The sequence below is a fragment of the Labeo rohita genome, chromosome 16 (genome assembly GCF_022985175.1).
Source record: "Labeo rohita strain BAU-BD-2019 chromosome 16, IGBB_LRoh.1.0, whole genome shotgun sequence".
In the NCBI taxonomy this organism is placed as follows: domain Eukaryota; kingdom Metazoa; phylum Chordata; class Actinopteri; order Cypriniformes; family Cyprinidae; genus Labeo; species Labeo rohita.
The window spans coordinates 33468438-33493633 of record NC_066884.1 but is presented as its reverse complement, the minus strand read 5'-3'; the positions used below and the strand labels follow the sequence as shown (position 1 = coordinate 33493633).

The 25196-nt window shown below is 37.7% G+C and overlaps 1 protein-coding gene across 2 annotated transcripts; it reads left to right on the top strand.

Moving 5' to 3' along the window:
• The first annotated feature begins 10740 nt into the window (after nt 1-10740).
• Nucleotides 10741-20523, top strand: prdm1a (PR domain containing 1a, with ZNF domain). Of its 2 annotated transcripts, XM_051130359.1 has the most exons (7): nt 10741-10886; nt 12343-12594; nt 13973-14092; nt 15190-15442; nt 17317-18281; nt 18387-18515; nt 18615-20522. In XM_051130359.1, exons 1-7 carry the CDS (start codon nt 10860-10862, stop codon nt 19200-19202), a joined length of 2334 nt encoding a protein of 777 aa, XP_050986316.1. In that variant the 5' UTR covers nt 10741-10859; the 3' UTR covers nt 19203-20522. The 2 variants fall into 2 exon arrangements, with proteins under 2 accessions (XP_050986316.1, XP_050986317.1); XM_051130360.1 differs by lacking the exons at nt 10741-10886; nt 12343-12594; nt 13973-14092 and adding an exon at nt 14644-14774 and having other exon boundaries at nt 18615-20523.
• Nucleotides 20524-25196: the final 4673 nt, after the last annotated feature.

Genomic DNA, 25196 nt, shown 5'->3' with positions numbered 1-25196 from the left:
CTTCTGAAGCGTCGGTGAGCGTTTGAACCTTCTGTAATAGGCGCATATGAGTCCCTCAGTTGGAAAGGGTTTAAATGTGTGGGACCTGAATGATTTCTGTAACAGAGGGCAGTTCAACTGTTCAGGGCAAACAAGGGTCTCATGAACAACTATCAAAAAACTATTAACAAAAAAACACAGCTCTGGATCATTCAGGTAATAACACAGTGTTAAGAATCAAGTGTATGTAAACTTTTAAACAGGGCATTTTTATAAATTAAACTATTATTTACTCTTGTGGACTATATGTAACATCTTTTATGTGAAATATCTTATTCAGGTCTACTAAATAAAAAAAACAACAACATGTATTTTGTATGATCCCTCTTATTTTGGTAAAATAATTAACATTTTGCAGATTATGCAAGGTGTATGTAAGCTACAGTTTATGTAAATAAAGTAAATGTCCACTGTGTTATGGAGGAAAATAAGAATTTTGTCTGAACAGGATGAGCTGTAATGCAGTGTGCATCAATATGTACCCAATTCAGCTGTCAGGTCAAAGGCAACTCTGTTTCTTGTTTCAGTAAAAGGATCTTTGTAAGCTTGTGTTTTTGTGTATGTGACCACGAGCTTGCATTTCTGTGCTCATTTTATCAGGCTTTCATGAGTCATGTCGCTGTAGGTCTGAGCCACTGACTCACGGGAGATAAAATGGGTGTGCATGTGTTTTTGTTTTCGACTGGTCGCAGGTTCAGAATCTGTGTGTTATTGTCTCAGAGGTCAGACTTCTCTCTGTTCTTTGTTGTAAGGAGTTGCATTAATGATTACAGGTTTTGCTCCTTTGACTTCCTGTGTAATTAGGTTGCGGCTAAATCGCCACCAACCACCAGCGTGTTTGTGTGTGTGTGTAAGTCGTCATTTTGTCTCAGATGAGTGGCGTCACTGAGCTGTTCAGGTGAGGTGTGACTCATTCGGAGTCAGGTAGAAGGATGTGTTAAACACAGGGGAGCTGCGGCGGCCAGTCAAACAGTCTCCATGTGTTTGTCAAAGGCTGTCCTCCAACAATGCAATCAACACTCAAACACACTTACACTCATTTTCCTCTTTAACTACAGGCCTCTTGCTGTGATTGTGAGTTCATGCACTGTTGTTCTGGGTGTGTGTGTTTGCTGTGTGCTTCACATTTTCCTCTTGTGCTGTATTGAGTTTGTCCGGGTTAATTGAGTTTTAAAGGGACAGTGACAGAAACAACCGTGTGTCCTCCTTCACGGCTTACGGTGTGATCTGGAGTGCTGCTGTAATTATAGGTCTGATGTCAATTGTCAACAAATTATGGGGATCGTAGTCGCACTCTCTGACACATACACACATATAGTCACGCATACATTACAGCAAAGGCGTACACACACAAACAGATATTTTTAACTATTTGATAGTGCAGACTCTTACTAGACTCGTGATAGCTTTGGGAATAAAAGTGGTCATATATGAAGTTTCCTTTAAGCAGATTTCATACCTACTAACCTTTGAAAAAGAGCTACACTTTCTGAAAAGAGTCCTTATTAAAGAAACTGTACACGTCAAGTGCAAACCGAATGTAATGTTAACAGTTTACATTTATATTAAATGCAGTTAACTGAACTTAAAAGTGATTTTGACCCACTTAGAAAAATACTTCTGCATTTGTCTGATATATGGTTAAAGTGAATTGCTAAATGTACTGACAAGCATTTATGGTAAACTAAAATATATTTAATGTCATTTCTATTTAAACTTGTATGTCATGTATTTGAATATATATTTCTAATTAGACAATTTAATGATGAAGATATTATATTTAAAATATATGTGACCCTGGACCACAAACCCAGTAGCATGGGTATATTTGTAGCAATAGTCAACAATACATTATATGGGTCAAAATTATATTTTTTTCTTATGCCAAAAATCATGCATACAGTAAATATATTAAAACTTAATTTTTGATTAGTAATATGCATTCCTAAGAACTTAATTTGGACAAATTTAAAGGCGATTTTTCTCAATATTTTAAATTTTTTGCACCCTCAGATTCCAGATTTTCAATCTGTTGTATCTCGAGCCAAATATTGTCCTATCCTAACAAACCATACATCAATGGAAAACTTTTTTATTCAACTTTCAGATGATTATGAAAGGTTTTGTGGTCCAGGATCACATATTAACTTCAAATGTTATATTGAACAACAGTTAACATTAATATCATATAATCTTTACATTACCCAACACTTTTAAAAATAAAGGTTCCAAAAGGGTGTTTTTGCATTGAAAAAAAAAAAAAAACATTTTTGGTTCCCCAAAGAACCTTTCAGTGAACAGTTCCTAAAAGAACCATTTTGAAGAACATTTTAAAATCTAAAGAATCTTTTTTGAATTTGAAGGGCTCCATGGATGTTCAAGGTTCTACGTGGAACCATTGATGCCAATAAAGAACCTTTATTTTTAAGAGTGAAGTGTGTTAAGAAACATGAAAGTTTACTCTTATTAAGTACACTTCAGTGGCCTTTAATTTTATTAATGTTATATTATATGAAAGTACAGTTTTTTAAGAATATATTTTTCAAAACACATTTCAAGTACACTACAAGTGCACAATCAATACAATACCTCTTTTTCACAAGGGAAAACTTATGAGAGCAGTCATGAAATGTCCCTAGACTAATCATTCTTTCAGATTCAAAGTGAAACACAATTTTGTTCTTTTTTTTTACACTATGTGTACTGACTTCACAAGATACCAATCACCATGAGGAAGTCATGTTCATGTCGAGTTTGTTTTATGAATGGTAGTTCTTTAAGAGGGAACTGTTCCTTTTTGTTGTTGTTGTTGTTTTTTCACATATAAAACAAACATGTGTTTTATAGCATAAATACTTTCTCCAGTCAAAATGTAAAATAATATAGTAATTTTCTTTTTTTTTAATAATTGAAACATTATTTCGGTATTATATTTTTCATCACATACTATTTCTAGGATTCACTCCAATATCCCATTCATTCCATGTAATACAGGTTATTAAACTTTTTTTTTAGCCTAATGAAAACTATGTATTTGCAACAAACTGGGAGCTGATTTGTGGCGAATTTGCTACAATGTTCACCACTGAGGTTTGCAGAAACACTTTTCTCATGAGGAGAGTGAACTGTCTTTTGGTTTCACACAAAAGAGTCTGTTATATGTTCATCAGAAGTGTCCAAGACTGCGACACTGAGGATATTTCAGCCGTTCTGCTTGTACCTCTGAATAGGATTGCTTCACTGCAGTGTTCTTTCACAAATCCCATTTTATTGTGGCCGTGAGAAGGAAATATATTTCTGCAAAACATGGGTTCAGATTAAGGACAAAGCAAGAAGTGGGCAACAAACGGGTGTCGCCATTGTGTCGTGTGTGTGTTTGTATCAATGAACTCTTTTCCTGCCATTGCCCGCTAGATGCTCATGATTGCGGGTGACCTGTCGGGTCATAAAGAGGGCATCCAGAGGTGGATGGAGGGGTAAATCAACACCCCACTGCTCCACGCAGCACTTAGAGAGACCCTCGCTGACCACCCACACCAGACAGCATCAGCAGCTGATGGATAGCAGCTATCTGTCTATATGGTGACATGAGAGTTCCTTTGCATGCCCTCTAAATATTTACTACACCAGCGCCAATCAAAGGACAATGTCACAAGAGCTCCATTGTACCCGTAGAAAGGATATGAAGTCTGACCAAGAAACGATAGGTCAGCAATACCATACTAATGGCCATCATGTCACTTGGTTCCTCCTGATTTTCTTTTACAACGCCTAAAACCATTCTTACTGATGTTGGCAAACTTTACCCAGATATTTGAGAACAAGTTCAATGCTTGCTACTGTTATAAAACTCTTTCACACAAAGGGCATAATGTTTATTCTAACTCTACCTGGGGTTTTTGCAAAATAAATGAATCAAGATTTAAGCTGAACCTGGTTGATATATAGTGCCTACAAATGTTCTTTCTTTACACTTTATTCCACATAGTACAATGACACCTTTGGCAGGTTTTTGACACTCCTTACACAGGTATGAAATACTGCAGGATCATTGGTTCCATGCAGAACGAATAACATTCATAAAGCCTAGAATAAACTTTAGACTATTAAAGTTTTCTTAACAATTGGTAAAGAAAATTATATTTTATGTACTGTTCAGTGGTTCTTTGGGGAACCCAAAATGGTTCTTTATATATTTAAGAGTTTAAGCCTCCAAAAGAGCCACTTTCCTCCACAACAAAAATGGTCAAAATGTGTTTGACAGAATAATTTCAACCATAATGATTTCACCTTTTATAAAAGTTCGACAAGAGGAAGCTTTTGTGATATGTACTCGGACAGAAATTTACCAGAAGAATGAACAAAAATAAACATTTGTCAAGCAGAACAAAGCTGATGGAGACTGGTTCAAAACACAGATCACTGCAGTGACTGATCACATATACAGTGCTTGTGCTAATGATTTGAATACAGTTAGGGTTAGTCTATTTACTGCCATCAAAACACTGAATTTGGTGTCTTGCAATGTTACATGGTCCGTGAGTGTTTGTTTGTGTGTGTGTACTTGTTTTTGCTACATAGTGGGGACCAAATGTCCCCACAATGATAGTAAAACCTGAAATTTTTGACATTGTGGGGACCGGCCTGCGGTCCCCACAATGTTAAAAAATGATTAAAAATAGTAAATGATGTTTATCTGAAAGTGTAACGATGCAAACATGTTTTCTGTGAGGGCTAGGTTTAGGGTTAGGGTTGGGTTAGGGGATAGACAATATCGTTTGGTCATTACAAAATCTATAGAAGTCTATGGAAAGTCATGTGTGTGTGTGTGTGTGTGTGTGTGTGTGTGTTATTATGAATTTCCTACATTATGTGTGTGTGTTTGGGGGGGACATTATAAAAAAACATTATTTTATCAGTATATCATTAGCAAAAAATTCAGTTATATTGGCAAATTAATTTGTTGTATGTTATTAAACAAATCCTTAATCAGTGAGCTGGTGATTTGACATGCAGTTGATGAGTGTGTGTGTGTGTGTGTGTGTGTGTGTGTGTGTGTGTGTGTGTGTGTGTTTGTGAGTGATCTCTCATTAGGGGCCAGCAGTGGCTTAAATGGACTCATTGTTCTGACCGTGCTGATTAAGCATGGCTGCTGGTCACACACACACACACACACACACACGTTTGTTTTTGTGAATTGTGGGGACTTTCCATAGACTTCTATAGTTTTTATACTGACCAAACGATATTGTCTATCCCCTAACCCAACCCTAACCCTAAACCTAGCCCTCACAGAAAACATGTTTGCATCGTTACACTTTCAGATAAACATCATTTACTATTTCTAATAATTTTTTAACATTGTGGGGACCGCAGGCCGGGCCCCACAATGTCAAAAATTTCAGGTTTTACTATCCTTGTGGGGACATTTGGTCCCCACAATGTAGCAAAAACAAGTACACACACACACACACACACACACCTGTCATATCCATCGCTTGTTCCATCTATCACACTAACACACAATTCTGATCCCAAACCCTCATCATGTCATTTTAAGGTGATTAATGCTATCTACACTAATATCTACACCAGGAGAGTAACAGTTATGTATCATTAAATAGTCAGCATGTTGAACGCAACACACGCAACTCACTTCCAGGAAATTTATTCCGAACGTAGTCAGTGATGACTGCTTGAGAGAGAGAGGGATTTACACATAAATAAGCCTGCCATTGACATATGGTTTGTTAGGATAGGATGATATTTGGCCAAGATACAACTAGCTATTTGAAAATCTGTAAGCTGAGGGTGCAAAAATATCAAAGATATTGAGAAAATCACCTTTAAAGTTGTCCAAATAAAGTTCTTAATAATGCATATTGGTAATCAACAATTAAGTTTTGATATATTTATGGTAGGAAATTGGCAAAATATCTTCATGGAGCATGATCTTTATTTAATATCCTAATGATTTTTGACATAAAAGAAAAGTTGATCATTTTGACCAGTGTTGCCAAGTCTGCGGTTTTCCCAAGGAATTGGTCTACTTTTTTGTTTTTCATTTCCATGGGTTGAAGAAATATATATATATATATATATATATATACACGTATATGCCATCATATGTTCATATTTGGTTATCATAAGGATTTGTCTCAAGGCACCTGATCCATATAACAAGTGATGTGTGTTTTCTCACACATGGATCTATTATTTGAGCTACAATACACAGGCAGTGTCCCTGAATCTTTTAAAAGTGAAATAGCTTTATTATAGTTGTGTACCTCGCCCTGATATCTTATCTGATGCTGTTCTTTTCATATATCCAATACAGGTCAATTCACAATGCTTCCAATACTATAATATATCTCAGTTATTATATTTATGAATTCTGTTGTTTATAACTGTTATTTTTAATAGCTGGAAGTACTTCTGGTAGCTTTTTGTGAGATTTTGTGGCAGAGATACAAACTAAATATTTCCTAACATTCACAGCACTTCACAGGGTGCTGACGGGCCAAAGGGCTTCCCTACTCACTGTATGTGTGTGTGTGTGTGTGTGTGTGTTCAGATAAATGCTAGGAGATAACAGCAGGTCTTTTTCTGATCATGTTTTGCTAATCAGATCTTATTTAAAGGTTAAATGGTTTCTTAAAGCATTTTCCCCTGAATGCTGATGAAGTCACTTGAGAGTAAAGAGAAGAGCATGTGTGCTTACAGTGTGTCTGACTTTGTTCATCCTACACACTTTTCTCTGCTGCTTTGATGGGGAGATATTTGAGTGTTTGAGTGTGTGTGTGTAAGGGGGTGGTCAGGAACACTATGTCTGTTTCGTGTAAAGATCTGAGACGCAGAGAGGAGGGGGAGTGTGCCGGTGGGGCAAACTCATTCAACATGGACTCTATTATCAGCTCAGTATAACGCTGCAGTTAATGCCTGTGCGAATGTTTGTGTGTCTACAACAAACAATTTTCAATTAACTACAGTCAAATCCGGTCATCTGGCTGGATTTAAATAGGCTGTCATTATAACAACAACAACAAAAATGAAATATTACGCAAAGGTAGAGGCAAAAATGTAACATTATATGTAATGTTTAATACATTATACCACGTATTGACAATATTTTGATTATTTTCTCTACACCTGCAAAAGAATGCCTATAAAACTTTTACTTTACCTTGGATTTTGTTGTCCTGCTGAACTGTTTGCTTTCCTAATGTCTTCAGTTAATCCTAATGAGGCTGATTTGGGTGGAGGTTTGTGTGTGTGAACAGAGATCTCTGAACTCTGTGTATATCTGTAGGATTAAAGCATCGCTATCATTCACAGACATTTATGGAAACCAGCAGGTAAAACAAACATATTTTCATTAATTATAAATGTACTTAAAATGTATATATCTATAATTGTGTTTATTTTATTTTGTGTCTAGTCAAAAAATATTCATATTAAATTTAATCATCAGTAAATCATGAGATGAATACTTTTTATTTTCTTGATTTGTTACCACCAAAAAAGTACATATATTTCAATTCATATTTTCATCACATAAAATGTCTAAATATGGTCTATAACATTTAATTTAGTTGTTAAAATACGTTTCTCAGAAGTGTAGAAAAAAAATCCAAAACATTATTTCATTTGGCTTAATTTGTGCAGTCTTAATTTTACAATGATTCTTGCATGTTTTCACAATTTTAAAAAATCATGTTTTTTCATTGTGCATTCCAATTATTCTCAATCAAACTGCAGTTGGGTTATTTTGATTAGGTAAAAAAAATGACAAAAAATATAGCTCACTAATACAATACAACACAATTAAAACATGATAACATAATAAAACATGCTTTTTAAAATAAAAAATAAAAAAAACCTGAATTATCTGTTTTTGCAAATACTCTTGATAAACTTTTCATATATTCCTCTCTTGGAACTTTTATAATTCTCTTAGACTCTTAGAACTTTTATATCCTCATTTTACTTTATGAAAGTATGTAGAATAACAGAATATATTCTATATATACATACATAATGTATGCATATATATATATATATATATATATATATATACACACACACATATACATATATATTAGTTTAATGTTTCTGTCAGTGGTCTAACTTATTTCCAAACTTCCATTATAATTTTCAAGTTTCCAGTACAATTTCCATGTATATGTAGCAACTGTATTAAGTGTAATAATCATAATGGAATGAACAATCTGATTTTTATAAATTTATTCAATGTCAGTTAATTTTTTTCCCACCCTATCTGTCTGAAAAGCAGTAACATTACTCTGAATTCTCATTTTTAGGCCAAAACTCTTTTCTACTTAAGTGGCGTGTCATGTCAGCAAACCCTCAAGCTACTGTAGAGAGTTAATGTAACATAGATGAGCTGCAGGAATTTAATCATTAATAAAAACAGCTTAATAACACATGTGCCAAATTTAACATGGTCCTCTTTTAGTGTAGATAGTCTCTGTCTGGTCATAGTATTAATCACCACGCCGCCCCCTCTGTGGTAAATGTTGTAAGGAGACAGACATATCTCCAGATGGCTGGTTTGAGGAAGTGGAGTTGAAGCGGAGGGATTAGAGCTCTGTTGCCCCGTTACCCCACATGAAAAGGGCTGGGAGGGGTGTCATCTGCAGAACGTGCGGCACACGTGCAGATCAGCTTCTCTGTAGCACATGTGTGTACACACACACACATGCTCGAACCTTCAAACTCGGTCCAATCCAGGTGCCGTGGCTCAATATGCTTTGCCTAATATTTCAGTTGTGGTGGGATGTGCTTAGAATAACATTCACACACGCACAAGCAGAGGAAATGTACACTAGCTTTCTTTTAACTACGTAATCACTCTGTTTAGAGAGAGAAGCCTGATTAAACGATTTTTAAGAAGATAACATTGTTTACACTGTTTTAGAAGAGATGTGTTGTTGGTCGAAAGAAGGAAATTAGATTAAAAAAAACACAATTGGTTTCACATAGCAGTCTCTGGCTGCTGAGGACTAGCGGCAGATTGGATGTGGTTGTCGGCAACTTTGCAGCTTTAAGGATGTAAGCAATTACACTGCACAAATTTGTCATTTCTAATTTCAAATCGGAACATTTCTATTTATGCTGCAAGAACTTTTTGCACTTCATATCTTCCTCTTCTCTTCCTCTGCGGTGTGGGGATGTTATGAGCTGTCTGTAAAACTAACAGCGCTGTTGATGTTCCTCTGCCCGCTATTGTTTAGCTGGTTTTCTTTCAGGCCACATTAAACCCTTTATATAGACAGTAAAAAGGTCCATTTGAATTTGACTTCAGAGTTGAGAGTCCTCCCTGCCCCCTGGCCTCAGCTCGTCCAGAGAAAGAGAAGGTGTCTGATCAAGCCCTGGAGGGTTCAAGCCCTTTTATGGGCTTGATGTCTCCTAAAGCGGATCTTATTGGGGATGGCCTTGGCCGGGACAAACTCTCTTCTCTAGGATCCGGCTTGCTGGCAGCTCCCCGTTTCAGCTCTTTTGTTTGAAGGTGAATTTCAGCCTTTCGGTGCTGGTCCTTCCTGGACTTCTTATTGAGTGGGTTTCAGTGTAAACAGCTGTGGACCAGATTGGGGCGGGCTGTGGGCTGAGCGGGTTCTGGGCAGCCCTTGGGGCTACAACAATCTTCTGGGTAGTCTGCTGCCAGGAAATAGTAGGCTGCGACTGATGTGGTCAGCTCTTTGTCACCAGCCAAATTTCGGGTGGGTGAGAGTGTTTTTGTGTGTAATGAGTGTTTTTACGTATGTCTGCTGAGGGACAAGCAAGAATCCTTCAGCTTCCATTTATACTTCATATTCAGAAATGTATGCTAGAGAAGGTTCGCTGACTTTTAGGCTGATCAGCATGTAAGAACCCAGAAAATACGTTCCTGTGAGTTTGTAGTAGCGTTCTTAAGAATGAATAATGCACCGGAGACGGTAAGTATTGTGGGAAAGAGTGTGAATTGGGAGTTAAAAGAGGAACAGGGACGTCAGTCAGCTCCCAGTAAACGGCATTAGTCATTGAGTCACCGTCACAGGACGTCCTTCCTTCACAGGATGAGAGCGAGGGGAAGACGCATCAACATGTTCACTTTCCTCTTCAAACAAGACCTTACCTCTGGCGGTTTGGGTCAAAACAGTCTTGTGTTGCACGTCTCTAAATTCAAAGACTATTTTGGTCGCTTTTTTTCTTTTGTGATGGTCTGTTTTATAAAAATAATAATAATAATAATAATAATAACAATAATAATTAATACAAATGAAAAATCGAATACAAAAATGAATAGTTTTGGATTTCTGTTTTTATTATTATAAAATGCAATTATGTCATATAATTAAAAAAGAAAACGCACACTGATTAGAATTGATTTTTATACAAGGATTTTTTAGATTTTTAAAAGTTTTTTAATACAAATATATTTTAATAGAAAGGTCAAAAGGTCAAAAGAAAGAAAACTGAAATGAATCTCAGAGATTTTGGGTGGTTAATGCACACTTTTTTTATTATTTGTAATGATTTCTCTTCAGTGTGTGTGTGTGTTTGTGTAGCAGTGGAGTAATTGTTAGATCATGTACTCCGGAGGCGGAGTCAGTGACACTAAGGTGGGAGGAGATAGTGGGCAGGGCCAAAGTGCCTTCAACAAGTCAGACAAACATGTTCAGGCAGTCAGTCAATCTCAGGCACTTGCAGGAGAAGTCACTTACCATCTGGACTAGCAGTGGGACAAGACAGGAGAACTGTGAGCTGCACCTGTCCCATACACACACACACACTCAGGGGAGAGATCACACACAGCCTCTATGTGTGGCTGGGACCAGAGCGTCCTGGTAAGTGACATTTCTCTAAACTCTGTGTTCTGCGTTTATTTCTGTGTAAAGCAGAGATTGTGTTTTAAAACGGAACTGATTGTTTCTGTTATTTCATAAATGAAATATTTAGTGCTTATTTAGTGGCTGTTAATTACATGTGGTGTGATTGTTTATCGTGAGGTAGAAAAACATTTTATTGAGGCTTTCTAGTTTATTATTTTTATTAGTTTTTCAAGTTAAACTTCAGTTTAAAGTTTCCATTTATTTTAGTTAATTTTAGTTAAATGTAAAACAATTCTTAGAAAAGTATTTCTGTATTTAGTAGTTTATAGTTTTATTCAGTGTAATGTTTAAAGTTAATGTTTAAAGATTTCACCTAAAAATCTTTTTTTTCCCTTCCTTTTTAAACATAAGATACTTTTTTATATTATGCTTGTATATTTAGTATGCATACATCTGATTTCCATGTTTGTTAATGTGAAGTTTTTCAGTTTCAATATGAGTTTTGGTTCTACAGCTGTCCTACGCAGACGATTCTTTCTAACAAAAAACATAGCTGTTTTCTGATCTTCTTTTGTATAAAAAAAATGTTTATGTATATAATATACATATATAAAATGTTAGTATAATATAAAATGCTTAACTACAATTTATATTAATCACAAATCAATGTTTTTAACATTATAGCTTTGTACATTTCAATTTACTTGGCTGCTTTGGAATGTAACATTTTATTAATTCTGTAAACTTTAAAAATAACTTCTAACATTTGTAATTATAAAAACAAAAATGTAGTTTTAAATGAAATTAATACACTTTTTAAAATCATTTTAAGAGGTATAATAAAACATTCTCAGAGCAGTTTAGTTTTAGTCCTAAACAGGTAACTGCATATTTTACCATTTGAATTCTGGTTGAAGATTGGTTGTATCCCGATGGAAAAAGTTTCCTCTTTTGGTTCTATTTGTCACACGCACATTCTCTGGGATGGATTGATGGTTCCGTTGCTCTGCCACTCTGATTCCAATTTTAGCTACATTCAGATGTAGACGGGACTTCCTTCCTCTGTTTTCCTCCATTTGTGACTATTTTTTCACTCAGGGAAGAAAACAGGGAGAGGGTAAGACGCATGTTGATAGACCGAAATGAAGTGTAGGACGTGAGAAGAGAGACCGTGATCAGTTCTGACCTTAGGAACGGGTCGGGACAGCTGTTGTCTTTTATTTACTTGAAGAGCTCTTCAGCTTCTCTGTGCTTCTTGTAGTTTTTAATGCCGTGTAAACAATTAAGGTCTAATTTGGTCAAAAATATTTCAATTCTAATTAATTATAGTTTTTGGTATAAAAGAACATTTGTGCAAAACGAAATTTAAATTTAAATTTGACCCTTTACTTAGATAATGTTTAGTTCTGTACTTCTCACAGACTATCTGATGGGTCAAAACTTTTAATTCTAACGCTTTTTCTTTTGTCAGGCTGCTTCTCATCACAGCTCGGCCATGTTGACTACTGAGGGAGCACCCTACACCGTGGACGATGAGGAGCTCAAGATGGATGTAGAGGATGTAGACATGACAAAATGGACGGAGGAAGAGTTTGAGGAGAAATGCACATACATCGTGAAGGACCACACCTGGGAAGGTCCTCTGGAGAACACAGAACTCACCCGGGCCGAGGCATCCTTACCCAGAAACCTGGCCTTCAAACACCCACCAGACTCTAAAGAGGTATGACACGACGCTCACACTCCATCACATATGCAACGGCATTACGCATGATGTACTCATGGCCTCGAGGCTTCCTTTTTGAAATGTGCCACGAGATTCATCGGGTTACAACTGCAGTCCTGCGTGCCATCTGCTAATAATTGTTGTCTGCTTGTATGAGTGTACTGACAGTAAATTTACAAACCCGCCTCAGAGCGTCACATTATCGAATTGCAAGAAGCGGGTTTAAGCTTTGGAACTTTGGATGGTTGTGATTCTTGTTTAAACAGCATCTCCATAAAGCCGCACCTACCGATCACATAGCTGGTATTAATCTTCTTTATCAGCACTGTCAGGCCAGTTTTTAAACTTGCTTTGTTGAACAAAAAAGTCCCTGTCTATGTCCGTGTGCTTAATAATTTCTAGCTCACATTGTTACTCAGCTAACACAAACATCCATACATCAGAGCACCACAAGACAAGCTCCTCAAGCACTCGAGTGCAAAAGTTCCAGAGTGCCATCTATCAAACCTGTTTTATCTGTGGCAGACTGCCATGTCTGTGTCCATGACAATCCACAAACACACTACTTTCCACCTTTCTAGCGCTAATGATGGCCGAAGCTTTGAAAAGGATTAAGCCTCCCCTATTTTGAAAGTGTTTATAAATCAATAGAAACAGGGTTATAGATTTTTTCATCAGTCGCTCTCTCTGTCTTATCTCTTCCTGTGAGGAAAAAAGCGAGCCTCTTTTATGAGCACGTACTTATGAGGTGATAAAGAGTTTACCCTCTTTCTTCAAGAAACACCTGAGGTTCAAACAGGAAGAGAGTGAGTCAAGTCATGTGTTTTAAAGAGGAAGATTATGATGATGAGAGAGTATTGATGGGAAGAAGCTGAAAAGGGCTTTTTGCAGGATTTTGGGTGAGGAGATCTTCAGGGTTGAGTTGTAGTAGTTTTTAGATCCAAACAGAGGTGTTTAAAATTGTACTTATTTAAATCCATAAAAATTCTGTGTGGCCCTAAATATAATAATGTTTCTATCAAATAAAGCACCTGTATGATTCAGTATTGTGAAGAGAGGTCAGGCTTAGGTGATCTCCTGTGCGGTTAATAAGAGGTGAAGCGGGACAAGCGAATAGAATAGACTCTCTCAGCCTTAGGACACAACCTTGATGACCTTTAGCTTCCTGTGGCTGTCAGGAAAGGTGACGGGTGAAGAGAGGCATGGCTCCATGTCTTTCAAGTGCACACATCTGGCTGACTGTCAATTAATTACCCCTCTCACACAAACACACACACTCTGTCAAGCTAATTTAAAGATACCTGCAAAATACAGTGCTGTAAACATCATCTACCTCTTTTTCTAACCACCCTGTTTTCCTATTTTTTTGAACCAGGTTGTTGGTGTAGTAAGCAGAGAATACATCCCCAAAGGCACACGGTTTGGCCCCCTTGTGGGAGAAAGTTACACTGCAGAAAATGTCCCCAAAGATGCGAACAGGAAGTACTTCTGGCGGGTGAGTTGTTTTGTTTCAGAATCTTTCAATAAAGTAGGAGCAGACAAGAAAAAAAAAAATACCAGGTCACTTCCTGTTCCACTGACTGACTTCCTGTGTGACATCATGGGCTAGATGGTTATGTAGAAGCAGTGAGTTTATATTCTCAGAGCGATTAGAAACTGCTGAGTAAAGACCTGCTGTTTTGGGAACTGCATTGCTGCATCGGTGCTGAATGACTGAAGTGCACTGATACGTTCCATATAGTGTAATCTTTATTTGACTGTGCAGCGCTCTAAAAGTGTGGGACAGGAAGTGCCGAATGACTCTGCAGTTCTGCTACTGTGAATATATCTTTCTTAAGAATATGTCATCTTTGCAGATCATCTGTGTCATTGCAGTTATATAAAGTGATAAAAAATCACATTGCAACATCACAGTTAGCATTAACTGCCACTATAATTAAAACAAAACTTTTCTGTCACTCATCTGTGACTTGCAGCTGTTGTCTACAGCTGTCGTCACGGAGAAAGTGCAAAGTCAACCCGCTCTGGTTTTGTGTTGACTTATTTTCTGTCACTTCCATATTGCTGCCAAATCGAAGATCCCCAAGTGGAACAACTCTGGTCTTTACCTACCAGAAACAGCACTGATATCATTCTTTCCTGTGTTACTGTCAGTCCTTGCTGTACATGTAGGCCAGGTGATTACAGAGTCACTGTTTAGCATTTCAAGCATAGAGAAAAAGTGCTAGATGAAGTGTAGTGTTGACGTTTCAGAGGGAAACCTTGTTTGTGACGTCTTGAAAGTGTTCCTGGAACTTGCAAGCTTAGTATAAACAACATACTGAGACAGGCGTCCCCCTACCATACTTCAGACGAGACCTAAGAATGCACCAGAGAGCTGGATGGAGATACTCTGAGACTGTGAATATTAGTGTGGGGGCGTTTGCTGACTCACTGTGAGACTTTATAAGAGCAAACCCCACTCGTCTGTCTCAAAGACATGAGAACCACACTGGAGGACTAGAGAATAGAACATTGTAATAAAGACAACGAATGTTATTGTAATGTAAAAAGAAAATATTTGGTCCTAACTGTCTTTATTATATTTTGTAGATATACTCTAATGGAGAGTTCCATCATTTTGTGGACGGACTGGACGAGGAGAAGAGTAACTGGATGCGTTATGTGAATCCAGCTCATTCCCAGCAGGAACAGAACCTTGCTGCCTGCCAAAACGGCATGAACATCTATTTCTACACCGTGAAGGCCATTCCTGCAGACCAGGAGCTACTGGTGTGGTACTGCCCCGAGTTCGCCCGTCGTCTCAACTACCCTGCCTCTGGAGAGATCATGATGCAAAAACTCAGTAAGTTCATAACAAATACATATACTGTTTATGTCTCTCAGTTTGCCTAGACCTGGACAGATATTTGTTCCTTGTTATCTCAGTTTAAGTCAAGAAAGACATGCCTTTCCCACTATAGAGATAGACCCTGTAAGCATTGTGCAAACACACCAGCTTCTTCCCTTTCATCTCTGTTAAGATCGGAATTCTTTGAACTACTCTATTTCTCTCCTTTCTTCCTCTATGATGTTTTAGTTCAGACTAATTACAAAGAATAGGAGTGTAATGTTGCAGCCATTGGTGTTTGAGGACGTTCTTTAAACATGAAAGTGCAGACTAAGGTTTGTTTTGCCCAACATACTAAACCGGCAATAAAAGTCTCTAAGCTAAAAAGACGAGACAGAGGGAAAGATTGATACGGAGGAGAGGGGGAGATTATAGGAAGGTGAACAGGCCAGTCAGTGTGACTCCTCTCCCCAGAGTCATGCGCATACCCTGGGGCCACTGGATGTAGCCGACCCCTCACACACACATAGACGCATAGTCTGTAATTACACCTACTCACTCATGTCTGCTGCCCCTCTACCTGCAGCCTGAAGAAGGAATAATAGCCCCTGCATCTCAAAGCAGAACAGCAGCAACCCTAAAGAAACCAGGCATATGACTCAATTTAATAGAATGGGCTGATCTGACTGAGACAGCCTCCCACATGAAACTGATTTAGACACTGACTTTCTATTTCACTAGTCCTGTCTGGTGTAAGATGACAGCACATTTTCAGCCAACCTGTATCTGGAGTCCCTTCATTCCTTTGTCATCCTGCCTCAGGAGGTGTGGGAGGAACTTCTTCATTTGTTTGCCACTTTAAGAGTAAGGAGAGGCTAGTAAGAGCGCGCACAAGAGAAAAAACCTCCATTGACTAGTTGAACTTCCTGGCGGCAGGGCTGTGCTGACAGATTGATATCTCTGTGATCGCCGGCTGTTTGTTTTTGGCAAGCTCTCTAGGGAGGAACAGAACTGGTACTATCTGTGGAAGAGAGGTGGGAGGGGGAGAACTGATAACCTCTCGGTTTGTTTACACGTAGCTGCCGGGACAGAAGGATAGGGGAGTTGGGAGTATGGTACATCTTTTAAGGGATACTTATCATGCACACACTCATATTCACACTTGAATTCTACACAATTAACCCCGTGAAAGTTCAGTGAACAGGAAGCAGGAAGTTATTTAATTGTTTACATCCTTTTTAAAGAGATTAACGGTGAAGTATTTAAGATATATGGGAAAGTAATTTTCTAATTAGCTTTCCACCTTTCATCAAATGTGAGTGGGTGGAAGGTTCAGGCTGGTTTATAATGAGTCTATTTAGCCTACATTTGAGAAGAGTAATTGCCCATGTTTGTTTTATTCATATTTCACTGAAACATGAATTCTGTGAAAGCTTTTAAGTCTGAGGCTGTGCCGAAAATTGGGAACTCATTTAAGATCACTCACAAAATAAAATCCATCCGCGGTCTCTGTGGACACTAAAAGGGAGAGATCTAGGCTTGTAGATGCCTATTAGCGGGACGCCATCAGTCCCCCCACACCCACTCAGTGAACCCCATTAGATAGTATCAGTGCATCCATCCCACCCTGACCGGGGCGGCTGTCAGGCCTCACATCCTGTCTGTAGACCCTAACATGGGATAATTTGTCAAACTGTCACACTAAGTGAACCACTGGGGTGCTTTGTTGAAATTTGGTTTAAGAAGAGCTGTATCCCCTGGGACAATGGAACTGCTGTGTCCCTCAAAATAACACTGACTGGAATTGGTCAGGAATTGGGATTGGGATTGTAAATTGTAAAGTGAGAACATTATTAACACATTGCTTTTTTGTGTGTCTGTGTAAACAGAGCAGAGCCTGATTGAAGCCAAGCAGCAAGCGACTGAAGTCAAGCACCCAGTCAAAAGAGAGCACAGCGTTTCAGAGATTTTGAAAGATGTACTGCAAGAACCCAGCAGACCACTTCCCACCCGTCCCCGCTGCCCTAACAGCCCAGACCGACCTCTTTACCCCAGTGCTGTCTATCCGCTCCGCCCCTCCCTAAATGAAGACTTTTTAAAGACTACCACAGTATTTGGCCTCCCGAACCGTTCTCACAGACAGTGTTCAGTGACGCCCAGCCCTTCAGCACACAGCAGTCCTGGAAGCAGTCCAGAAAGCAGTCCCACACCAGCATCCCTTGAGCCAAGAGACAGCCTTCTCTCCTTCTCTCCAGCACTCTACAGTCGTGGCCTGAACCACTACCAAGGCTACTCACCAGCAGGCTCCATGCCATTCTACCCGAACCCGCACTACTCACGCTACCTCATGCCTCACTACCCTGTTAGTAGTTTAAGTGGGCCACCTACTTTGGGTGGTATATTTCCACACATGTACCCCTTTTATAGTAGCTTGGTACCCCCTCATGTACCCTTCCCACCTGGCATGCTTCCGTCAGAGGGTAGTCGGCAATTTCTGCTTCCACCCGACTCTCCAGCTCCCAGGGACATCCTGCTTCCAGCGGCCACCAGTGCCTTTTCTGCAGCCACGTCTCTGAAAGACAAACCAGCCCATGGGCATGGGCACCCCTACGCTCCTGCTGGTGGGTCTCCAACAGCCGGCTCTGCAGCCTCAACGGGCCGTGTTCCTACCAAGCCTACCTCAGCAATTCTGAGTACCTGCCGCTCAGAGGATGAGGCGATCAATCTCAGCAAGATGAAACGAGGTTCCACAGGCTACAAAAGTCTAGATTACCCACTTAAGAAGCAGAATGGGAAGATCAAGTATGAGTGCAATGTCTGCACCAAGACTTTTGGTCAACTTTCCAACCTCAAGGTAAGCAGGAGAACTGCATCTACCTTGTAATAAAAAGCATATGTGTTCTACACATCTGTTAGAAACACTCCTGGTAGTACCTAGCTTACCTGTTTTTACTTTCAGGTGCACCTGCGTGTCCATAGTGGTGAACGACCCTTTAAGTGTCAGACCTGCAATAAAGGTTTCACTCAGCTGGCCCACCTGCAGAAACACTATTTGGTCCACACAGGAGAGAAACCCCACGAGTGCCAGGTAATAACAACACTTTCAGTTAGAACCATCTCTGAGGACTTTTGTAAGATGTCTACTCAAATCAGAATGAGATCCTAAAACTCTGCTTTCACTTCACAGGTGTGTCACAAGCGTTTCAGCAGCACTAGCAACTTGAAAACCCATTTGCGACTGCACTCTGGTGAAAAGCCCTACCAGTGCAAGATCTGCCCGGCCAAGTTTACACAGTTTGTCCACCTCAAACTGCACAAACGGCTGCACACACGAGAACGTCCACACCAATGCCCGCACTGCCACCGCAACTACATTCACCTCAGCAGCCTGCGGCTTCACCTCAAAGGCTACTGCTTAGCAGTCTCTCCTTCTCCCAGCTGCAGCCTGGATGAACTCAACCGGGTCAATGAGGAAATTGAACGCTTTGACATCAGCGATAACGCAGACAGACTGGAAGAAATGGAGGGATTTGATGTGGAGAGCATGGTAGAGAAACAGATCTTTGGCCTGCTCTGGCAGGAGATGGATTTTAAGGCGTCTTATCACAAAGGTAGCACTGGAGGAGACCTGCACCCCCCACCACCTGCATTATCTACATATCGTCTGAACGAGCATGGCAGTGAGGCCTCTGTCATCAAGGTTCATTGCAGCAGCCCCATCCAGCTCCTACCGATCAAGGTTAAAAAGGAGACAGAGGAGGCCATGGAACCTTAGCCAACTAGAGGCTTGCTGACCGTTTGCCTGACTAGCTCTCTAGGCCAGGTTATGGACAGCTACAAGCATACATAATTCTTCTCAAAGAATCAGGCTATGGCCTTTATGTTCAGGGACTTAAGTACTCAGGGCTAACAGACATTGATCCAATCCATCAGTGGTCCAGTATGTCCTACACAATTTAAAGAGACAATCATATTCTTTTATTAATATTATTATTATTATTAATATTATTTGCTCTTCATGGTTTTTATTTTCGTTTGTTACGTAATCTATTTAATTTATTGTTCAACGCGTCATCTTTCACAACCAATACGTGGAAATAATGTTTACAATGACTGGTTAATTCATTGTAATTTACTGTTTTATATATTTTCTTTGACTATATTTCTTTTGTGCATAGTAATTGTAAATAGTGTCCCAGTTGACTGTGATTTCATGTGTGACTGCAAAGAGCTCACCGCATTCAGGTTTATTTTTTAATGTGGGCTGAAGTCAGAGGTAGACCTTTTTGTTGAAGGCATTTTTTTTACTTTAGGAGAAGGGTCAGAAGTTACATATCTATGTGTACGTGTTTTACATAACATTTATTCTCTTAATGTTGAGCTCTACACGATATAATGAGTACAAAAAGGGCATATTGTATATTACCAACAACTGTTACCTCAAATGTCAGAGTGTGTATGTGTGTGTGTGTGTGGTGTGTGCTTGAATTGAGAGACGTCAGAGGAATATGTGATGTTTGTTTTGCTACTTGAAGAGGAAATCAAATGTCCCAATGTGCAGGTCTACATGTGGTCCAAAGAATCGCAGTCTGTCTAGCTGTCACACACAGGCTGTGAGATTGACACTGACTCTGCATTTTCTTACTTACTGAAACCAAAATGATAAAGAAATGAGAATGTGGAAATGTTAACCAAAGTGAACTTTCGTTTTATTTTCAGAGATGTGTGCAAATGCAGTGTGAGCTGCTGCAACTGTCTGCTCTGCGGGTCAGTGGTGATGTTTACGGACACTCCACATCACTTTGGCCTTTGTATGCACTGGTTTCTTTTGTCTTATGTTTGTACTTTTTTCTTTGTTTTTAAATATGATTTTGTCCAGCGATATCTGTAGGACAGTTTATCAGCAACATGTGCTGTGAGGTAGTAGTATCTCATACACTTTCTGTCCTAAAGTATGACCAAAGTCTACACCTCATCTTCAGCTTTAAATTAAAGAAAAAACTGTCTTTGTTTACATACTGGTTTACGTAGCTATTTAAGTACAGCTTTGACAAAATGTAAATTATAATATAAATCTTCACTGATCTAATGCATTTTTGTCACTTGCGTGTTTTTTCATTATATGTTTAAAATGGGGCTTGAGGCACATTTGTTTTATTGTCCTCTAAACAACTATATTCACACTGCAGTACTTTTCTAAACATCTGAGAGCCACATCATGTGATATTTGGTGGATCCTTGATGTGATCGTAGACGGCAGTACAAAGATGATTCTGCACTAATTTGATCTATTTTAAATATTATAGATTTATGTAGCAAATGAGAATAGATACAATTACTGAATATATTTATTTAACCCCTTTTTTTAATAACTGAAGAATATGTAAAAGTATAGTATTTGGGATAAAAGTGCTCTTTTGGTGCTAAAGGCATAATTAGAGATGTTAGAGCTATATTAGAGATAATCACAATATTTATAATAAAAATATATGATACTAGTTATATATTAGGTCTATTATAAAGCATCATATTTATTATTACTTCTGTAAAGCCATGTTAAATTATTATGGGATCTCTTTTATGTAGCAAATGAGAATAGATACAATTAAAAAATATAATTATTAAACCAACAGTTTATATATGTATATATATATATATATATATATATGTATATATACACACACACACAATCACAATATTTATAATGAAAACATATTTAAAACTATGATACTAGTTATATATTAAGCCTGTTATAAAACATCATATTTATTATCACTTCTGTAAAGCCATATTAAATTATGATGGGATCTCCTTTAAAACGTTCAGTATTATGCTACAATATTAAAATTAAAAAAGAAAAGAGTAAAAACCTGAAGTTGAAGTGATTGTTTTAAACAAACAAATTTATCAATGTTTAATAAAAAATGTTTATTTGGCAAGCTATCAACCTTTATTTATTTATTTATTTATTTATTTATTTTTCATTATTATGACAATTTTTTTCTATTAAGCATTCATTTATGCAATAATTAGCTAAATAAAATGTGTAAAATGTATTCTTAGGTTTTTCAAAATACAACAACCTATCCTTTCCTGTGCATTAAAGACTCTGGGTGTACAGGTAGCTTCAGGGTAAGAGTCAGTAACACAACAACCCCACAATTACAAGTTGCTTCATTTGCACTTCCGATGAATAGATCTATGACTAGGTAGACAAAAGAAGCAGTCACCAAATCCAAAGTGTAAAATTCCACACCACACAAATCATGACACTGTTAGTAATACCACCACAACAGACCTGTAAATATATCACACTATACACATACACACTACATCACTATAGTAATGAAATACATATAAATACCAGCCAATTCAACGTATTCTGACAGACTGCTGATGTGTGATGTTTTAGAAGCTTGTTTATGATTACATAAAGCATGCAGTGTACAGCAGTGTACTCTTTTTAAAAAAAAAGATTAAAATCTATTACTAGTGTAAATGATTGTGTGTCTAGCTGTATGACCATGCAGGTTCATTTTAAAACATTCTTCTTTTTAACGAAAATCTGACAGAGCCAAATTTAGCCTATTGACGTAAACCTTGTTTGAATGATCACTTCAAAGGAAATCTAGAGAGTAATGCAAATGTAAAGAACCGAATCTTGGCTGTGAAACTTTACTGTAAGAATTTGTTTAGAATGCGTTTTCATTGTTAAGCAGATGTGGTAATACAACGCTTATGTAGTTCTGGCTCATGCGTGTCCTCTTCCTAATCCAGTTCTGAGAACGCTGACTATATCAAATGGAATCCCTTTCAGCTCTTCCCAAATTGTACATTTATAGGCCCCATGTGAGCATGTGGATTATATGATAATTGGCTTTCTTCATTTCCCGCTGTAAGATGATGTCTGAATCACCGAAGCTAAAACGGGAAACACACAGTTACAGAAACAAGGTTGTTTTCAGAACACTGACAAAAGTGAATGAACAGAACAGCAAGAATCTACTGACGTGGTCATACTGTTTAAACCTATAAAAGTATAAATATAGAAAGCCAACAAAAGCTTACTGGAAAAATGAGCCTCTACCTGCAACTCCAAAAACATACACTGTAAAAAACAATTTGTTGAGTCAACTTAAAATAATTTGTTACCCACTTAGATATGTGAGTTGAATCAACTTAAAATTTTAAGGCAGTTGGGTTACTTACCCATCTGTTAAGTTTCGCAAACACAAATATCTAAGTTGTTACTTAGTACGACTTAACATTTCAAGTTGACTAAACTTATTTTAGTTGACTGAACTTAAAATTTTAAGGCAGCAGGGTAACAAATTATTTTAAGCTGACTCAACAAATTGTGTTTTTTTTTATTTTTTACAGTATACCTATACATAAAAATAACTGTAATTTCCAGCTTAAATGTGATGCTGGACCACAAAACCAGTCGTAAGTAGCACGGATATATTTGTAGCAATAGCCAACAATACATTGTATGGGTCAAAATTATTTTTTATGGGTCAAAATATTTTCATCAAAAATCATTAGGATATTAAGTAAAGATCATGTTTCATAAAAATATTTTGTACATTTTTTTATTTTGTAAATATATCAAAACAACTTTAGTGTAGGTGGCAGTACTTTATTTTCAAACACAATCTAATATTAGCCTTTTAGGGTCGCTCACCGGACATTTCATTTTTAAACTGCCGTGGAACATACAGCTAACGTAATAAAACGTTGAAATTAACATTACTGATACTGATGCGAGTATCGAAAAACATCGATACTAAGGTGTGTTTTATTTACCAGTGATTTTATTTAACAAAAAATAATGCGTACAATATGCATTGAATTAGACGTATAACCTATGTTAGGAAATAACTGTGCAACATAGAACTATTTTCTTGCTCATCTGAACGCACGCAAATGTTGCAAGACAGAACCAATCAATTACAAGCGTTCTCTCACTTTAGACAGTGCTTTCAAACGGGGCTGCATTTCCCGAAAGTATCATAAGAAAGCATTGATGCTTTTGGGAATGGCAGCCCAGAACAATGCTTATCAGAGGACAGAAGAAAAAAAAAAAAAAAAAAAAAAAACTTATGTTTGAGTCATTTCACAATAAACAAACTGATATTGTTATTTAAATTAATGTTTAAAGTTCACAGACCATGTTCTATTTTTTAGTAATTACAATATAAACTATACGCTGTCAGAATAAAAATGTTGCATTTTATGTGTACAACAGCCTGTCACTGGCAGCCCCTTATGAAACTATTTTCAAAGTATTAGTATACTTAAAGTATTTTCAACTATAGGTTTTGTAGTTACCACTACAGTAAACATATTTATCCATATGTAAAAATAAATAAATATAATTTAAGTTGCAATTAAGGCATATTAAAATGTTAAAATGCATTTCAAATATAAAGTTAAGGGTGTGTCATTATATATTTTACTCTTAGTAATTTAATAAATTCAATAAGTTAAAATTAAGTTCAGAGGTATCGTATCGGTATCAATATCGATGAAACTGGCCTTAAAAGTGTCTGTATCGTATCGAAAACAAAATAAGCGGTATTGCCCATCCCTACTGAACATGCTTTTAGCGCCACTCACTGGACAGTGCACTTTGAAATTGTCGCAAAACCTGTAAGAAGCAACGTAATATCATTCCCAGTAAGCCATTTTTTAAATGTATTTATTTTTTTTTGTATTTTTTTTTTTTTTTCAGTTGAAAAATGTCTATATACTAAAAAGTTTTATTGATGTTTTCAAACGGACTTTGCTTTTATGTCAGTGTGGTCTTAGTGACAATTGGAATAACAAATTACTTTCTGTCCTTACACAACAAGTGTGAAGAAAACCACACATCAGGACTGCTTTAAATACACTGTCAGTGCTGAGAAAAAAAAAGAAAAAGAAAGAAAGAAAGACACAAACAAAGAAACAATTAAGAAAACAGGAACTGAAAATCAAAGGAAGAAAAACAACGTACAAAAAAATACACGTAAAAAAAAAAGTAATTGTAAACAGAAATGAATAGAAAAAAGAAAAGAAAAGAAAAGAAAAGAAAAGAAAAGAAAAGAAAAGAGGGAAGAAACTGATGTGGTGGTGTGGGGTAGGGATGATCATTGTCCCCTAAATGATCACAGCACCTTGGGGTCCCTCAGCACCTGTCCATTAGGAGCCGAGGTTAATGACAGGTTGGCTCTACGTGAGCGAGAGGGTGAAGGGGGTCTGAAGAAAATTAGAGGGCAGCTCATGTTAGAGAAGAGAGAGTTTTGTTGTTTGTTCCTCAGTGATCAACCCCCTCCCTCCACTTAGCAGCTCAGTTCCAGGTGTACTCCGGGTACGAGAAGGTCGTTCTGATCGGACAGAGGGGAAAGTTGTCTTCTGACACCTCATATAACTTAACAGGGCCTGGCTGAGTTATGGCCTTCGAGTTTTACTTTAATATCCTAATCAGCAAGCGTAGGGGAGTGGACGACACAAGAGTAATGTGGATAAAGTCTGTAAAACTGGGTGAAAAACACATATGAGAGAGCTGAAGGAGACATGAACCCTGTCCACTTCCTCATTAAATTAACTTCAAAGAGGTCCCACTGCCTAAAACGGTCAAGTCTTCACCTACTTCCCACAGAGGAAACCAAGAAATGAAGGAAATGAAGAAATGAGTTATAAAAAAAAAGCAGTACCCTTTTTTTACTGCTCTTACGACATGCATCAGAACAAATGTCTGAAGGAGAGATGACAGAGGAAGACGCAG